The sequence below is a fragment of the Ostrinia nubilalis genome, chromosome 21, assembly GCF_963855985.1.
Source record: "Ostrinia nubilalis chromosome 21, ilOstNubi1.1, whole genome shotgun sequence".
Taxonomy (NCBI): Eukaryota; Metazoa; Arthropoda; class Insecta; order Lepidoptera; family Crambidae; genus Ostrinia; species Ostrinia nubilalis.
In genome coordinates, this window is record NC_087108.1 from 1798065 (window position 1) to 1804064 (window position 6000).

The 6000-nt window shown below is 35.6% G+C and overlaps 1 protein-coding gene across 1 annotated transcript in view; it reads left to right on the top strand.

The window, feature by feature from the left end:
* Positions 1-2695, top strand: part of LOC135082419 (cholesterol transporter ABCA5-like) — a 39686-nt gene extending 36991 nt beyond the window's left edge. Inside the window, exons 35-37 of the mRNA XM_063977214.1 lie at positions 1057-1183; positions 1787-1953; positions 2477-2695. Coding sequence (XP_063833284.1) covers positions 1057-1183; positions 1787-1953; positions 2477-2592 — 410 coding nt within the window. The 3' untranslated portion in view covers positions 2593-2695. The remainder of the gene's footprint in view (positions 1-1056; positions 1184-1786; positions 1954-2476) is intronic.
* Positions 2696-6000: the final 3305 nt, after the last annotated feature.

Genomic DNA, 6000 nt, shown 5'->3' on the forward strand with positions numbered 1-6000 from the left:
TTAGATTATATTTCCAAAATTTTCGATGCATGTACATTTTAATATTGTTTAAATAGTCTTATAAACAATATAAAAATGTAAAAACATCAAAAACCGCAGTTATTTTGGCCAAAAACATATTAAAATTTGACAGTTGACAATCCAAATCCGTATAATTTGGATTCGGATTGAATATAGAAATCCAGCATTAGTCCCTGGTTGACCGAATGAAAATACTTAATTTGTCGATAAAAAAGATACAATATCTACAAATAAAATTGTTGATAAAAAATGTCACCCACTCAGTATCATCGTGACCCAATAGCTGCCAAGACATTGATTTCGTTCTCTGATTTGTCCGATCAAGGGGCTCCGGTGGCGGGTCTTTTTTTTTTTTAGTCTGGTAGTTTATTACCAGATAATTAGAGATAAATGTAGATGTTGACTTTCTTAAATAGTTTTTTTTTTTTTTTTGAGAGAGAGTGGAATAGTTTCTCGCTATTTTGTACGAGCAAACTGTAAAAATACGTGAGTCAATAATATTTACAAAAATGATGATGATGATGATGATAGTTATACAGGGTGTTAGGTAAATGGGTATATGAGCCGACACTAGCCCATGTTAACATGGTCATATAAATGGTATGGTGAAGTCAGAAATTTGATATCATAATTTGATTTTTTAAATTTTCATACAAAATAAATTTTATAAAATCCGATTTGTATGAAAATTAAAATAATTAAAATGAAAATATCAATTTTCTGACTTCACCATACCATTTATATGACCATGTTAACATGGGCTAGTGCCGGCTCATATACCCATTTACCTAACACCCTGTATACAATGTTTTTTTTATACATTTTTGTTTTTTATATTTTTTTTTTGTTTTTAGTGTTATATGTATATGTATTTTTTTTTTAATTTTATTTAATTTTTTTTTTTATTCGTTTAATATTTTTTTTCTTTTTTTTTTCCCTTCAATATTAACTTATTATTAACTACCGGTGGCGGGTCAGTTTGGTTTTCCCCAAGACAGGCTAGCCTTTATTTACGAGTATGTATTCCTTTGTCAGGGGGCTCCGGCGGCGGATCGGTGTGCCCCGAGACAGAGGCGGAGGCGGAGGCCGAGGCGGTGGACGTCAGCATACACACGCCGCTCGTGGCCGGCACTCCGCCCCCGGCGAGGCAACAGCACCACAGGTATCAATATTTCTTCTTCGTCGCCACACTTTTGGCAGAGTGGTCGTGGTCGTCACACCTGGTATGGCGCCAAGCTTCACAATCAGTCACCATTCCTCCCGCATTGCAGCCTTTCTTGTACACTCGTAGAGTGGATCATTGAGTGCGATTTTTAATCTCTGTATGAATACCAAATTTGCAAAACAGTGTTTTTGTACCACCTGGATAACGAATGCCCAAAAGCTCGTGAAAGTATTGAGACTCCATAAAGAAGACGTTCGAAATAGAAATAAATGGAGGCGTATGATTGGGAAACGGGATAAGGCGAGGCAAAAGAAGAAGTGTTTTGTGACGCATTTAAATACCTTCACATTTTGTATGTTTAGGGGCTTAAAGTTGTTAAAATACCCACACGAATCTTTTAATATGGGGACTCCCATGTTGGGCGCCAATGTTTTCAAAGATATTCAAAATTGTTCGAAAGTAACTAAAACAATACATCTTGATGACTGTAGCAGATTAATATAGGTGTGCGCAGTCGTGATACTGGTTTATGTCCCTGGAGTTCCGTGCATAAGCAATTTTATGTGGAAAAAAGTCTCATCAATCTCTTTGTTGAATTAGGACCGAGTCAAGCGGCGGAGGGCTCAGTGCAGAGGCAGCTATAGCGTTAGTGAGCCAGATCTTCCCATCGGCGATCCTGGAGGAGAACTTCGCCGAGCGGCTGGTCTTCTCGGTCCCTCAGTCCTCGGTCTCCAGCCTCGCCAGGTGTTTCCAGCAGATCGAGGATGGTGAGTTTACACGTTGACTTACTTAACTTAAGGTTCTATGTCCCCTAGATAAGGCAGAGAGCGTCCACAACAGTTCACACCTCCATCGCGATCGGTTAGAGCTTCGCGTTTGATCTCGCTCCAGGTCTTGCCGATTTTCTTCGCCTCGTCTGCTACAGTACGCCGCCAAGTTTGCTTGACACGTTGGGCGCCACTTTTGTTGACCTTACAATTTAATATGACCTTAAGTTTTAGTTAGAGTTATTAGATAACTCATTTAGAAAAACATAGGCAAAGTGCTTCAAAACCGTTGCCTTGAATTATCATTTTTACATCTTGTAAAAAATAATTTAACTATTTTCAAATTGTGAGTTACTAATTTAGAGAAAACAATGTTGCGTTTTAAGTATTTTTTAATGTTAATTACTGAGAATCTGAGTTTCTTTGATAACTAAAACATTACCACGTTGGGCGCCAAGTAAAAAATTGGCGCCCAACGTGGTGCTGAAAAAGTGTTTTTATTATTAATTCTTTTTATTCACAGCTAAAGAGAAGCTGAACATAGTAGAGTACAGCTTCAGCCAGACAACGCTAGAGCAGGTATTCCTCAAGTTCGCGCAAACCGAACAAAACGTCGAGTCTTCGGACCAAGAGCATTAACACTAGATGTAAGCTGTTGATGAAGATAGGTCAACCCTGGGCATTGTCAAGTGCGGTAGTCAATGTTTTTTATCAAACGTTGTTAAGGCTTTGCTTTTTGACTAAGAAACAGCATGGGAACATGCTTGGTTAAAAATTGTTGGACTACGCTATTAAGACGTTTGTGTTGCTATAGCACGGACTAAAGACTGTATAACGTTATGCCGAAACCTAACTCGAAAACCTAACCTAACTCGATAACCTAACATAACCTAACTCTCGAAAACCTAACTTGAAAACCTAACTTTGAAAACCCAACCCGAAAAACGTTACTTATTGATGAATTGTAGCATCGATAAACAATTTTATCGATTAGGCGTTATTCGGCATGGCGTTACGGTCCGGACTAAACGGTTCAAGCCGTCCATACCAAAGTCAAACTATTCGGTATTAAAATTTTGATTTTTTTGTTCTGTTTAGGAGTTAAAATGTAATAAGTCCGTCTATTGCAGGTACAACTGTGTAGTAGTCTGGTCTGTGAGCACGTAGAATTTTGTCCAATGACCCCAAACTACCCATCCTTATCGCTCGCGCGTAATTATGTTGCTGTCGCGCTCGCACACTCACTGAGGGTGCCCGTCGCATAGTCGCGAGCAATATAATTACGCGCGAGCGATAAGGATGGGTAGCTTGGGGTCATTGGACAAAATTCTTCGTGCTCACAGACCGGGCTTTAGTAGTCTATGAGAATAACGTGCTTTAGGTTAAGTAATGACTACGAGACCCAGAGTTCACCTACCCTCAACGTGGTAAGTCGAACGAAATGTCTGGCTCGGCGGATGCATACCAAACTTGTTGTGAAATATACATATTTTAATTTCGTACTTCGCCTGGATAGAATGCTTATAGGAAACTTATATCTTACCTCTCTCGTGAGCAATATTAATAATTTAAGAATAAAAGACATATTTTATAGTGTTAAAGTTCTATAAACGAAATAGAGAAACTAATAATCGATGTTTTAGATTGTAACCATGAGATGTGTAAAGTCTCTTCAATTGCCTTTGAAGTAATAAACTATGTGGCTTTATGCAATACCAATTAACATATCTAGAAGGATAATAGTTATTAATTGTTATTTAACCTAAAATTGTCGTCAAAATGGCGGCTTAAATGTTAGTATTTATAAGTATTAAAATGGACTCCAATCGCCGAGTCAAACAAATTCGTTTTATACAATTTGTGCTTTCAAAAAAATACTTGTAAAATAAATGAATCGCTTCTGATATATTATATGTATATGTAGTTTATTTCGTTGAGTTTTTGTAAGCTTTTTTGTAAGGTTCCGACAAGAGAGAATATTATGTAGGTGTCGTAGCGCTAGGTCGTGTGGACAGTGTGTTTTTTTATTGTTTAGTCATATAAATAGCCGATTTTGTACACGTTTCGGAGATCTGGTGTGTTTACTCTGCGTTTGAAGCATGGAATTAGATATTTTCAAAGTAGTTTAATAAAAAAAGAACGTCTCAATTTTCTTTACACTTTCGCCAATATGTAAAGTTTTCACTTCACGGTGAAAAAATTTTTTCCAGTTAATCAGAAGTCCTGATAGAAAAAACATAATTAACTTTTTCAGATAACCTCAATACTAGTTTTATTATACGAAAATAAAGGATTACTGAGTTTATTATGCTCAAACAGTCTTAAAAATAAGTCAAACGTGATAAAAAACGTAGAAGTAGTCACCTTTATCTTCAATATTACGGAGAAAATTAGTGTTATTTTTTTTGTATTTTCAGGGTAAATACTAAAACCTTATAATTCCAATAACAAGCTACTTCTTGGTAATATGTTATAGTTATTCTGAGGGCTTAGTGTGAGTTTACATCAAACATCGTCACAAGTGAGCCCGTAAAAAAATTATATTAAATGTATGACGGATATTTTTTAACGCGCTCACTAGTGACTTGAGGACATTTGATGTAAACTCACACTCGGCCCTCTGATAATATTATGCTGTGTATGACAAAAGATAGGTAAGTAATCGATTTGTATTATTTTTTAACGTCCTATTTTTTTTTTAATCCTCCACAAACGCAGAGTAAATGTAATTAAAATTAAGTTAACGCATTCGGTCTAACGGTGCTTCAGCTCAGTGCAGTCAGTTTCAACTAGAAAATGCTTATACTAGTAACTAGTCGCTTTTTATTATAACTAGTCTAAGAATACAACTAGTCATGAAGGCTAATGACGAACATTTTATTTGTAATATTTTCTATTTTAAGCTGTAATTTTATATTTTTATTGTTTTTATTAATATTCGAGTTGAAAGTAACTGCACCAGACATCTTTGCAAATAAGTATAATTATAATTTAAGATTTGTTTTAGCGAATTTGTGATTGAACTAGCTAGTCAGTTATGTACCTTTTATGGGGCAGGACTTCCAGGTGTTGACAAGGACCTGTCAAAAGTGTCTCAGACAACATGGCGGTCGTAGTAAAATAGGTTTTCGCAAGGTGTCATACAGCTCACTATCGCTTGTGTGAGCAGGCTATGGTGATTTTAATTCGCAAACTGATTAAATAATTCTTGCTAAGCTAAATTGCAACTTGCTTCTTGGGAGAAAATGTATTTTAACCGAAATGAGGATTGAAAGTTAAGGAGAAAGGTGTGATTCTTCTGTACGACATAGTATTCATTATTCTATGATCGGGTTGGGGTAAAATATGTTTGATAACTGAAATTAGACTCTAATGAAGGGTTTATATTATTTATTTCAAACAAATAGGTAGTGTTATTAACACAATAATTAATTTCGTTTCTTTGAATCTCGCCTTGTTTAGAAAAAGTATCTTAAAATACATTCCTTGATAAAACTAACAATTGAATATACTTTCAACTCAAAACACACATCTGAAAGTCCATTCTCATAATTAATTTAATTTTAGAAATTTTACACGTTCATATCTGTTGTATATTTTAAAGCGAATAACTAACTATGTGTAAAATACCGCGACATTGTTGAGATTTGTCTAAATCGTAGTCTTAATTTAAGGATAGACTAATTTGTCTATGATCCATTGTCAAAACCGAGTGTTTTAGGCATAATGTCTTTCATTTATAACCTCATGATTTAACTTTCACATCTGTTTCTTTCTTTAATCTATGATGAGTCTGCGAAAATTCAAAACGTTAGCCTAAAACATTTTCTATAACTGTTTATTTGCATAAAGATGCTCAATAATTAGCAAAATAATAATAGAATTAGCGTCGGAACACTCAGTATATTAGAGAGGGTCGTGCTCCTGCAACGGACTCTAAATACCTGGCGATGATGATGATTATTTTATACTATTACACAAATACGAAAATCACATTATGCCTTCAACGCCCCGTTCCACGCGATTCAGTTGACACAGTGTCGGGTG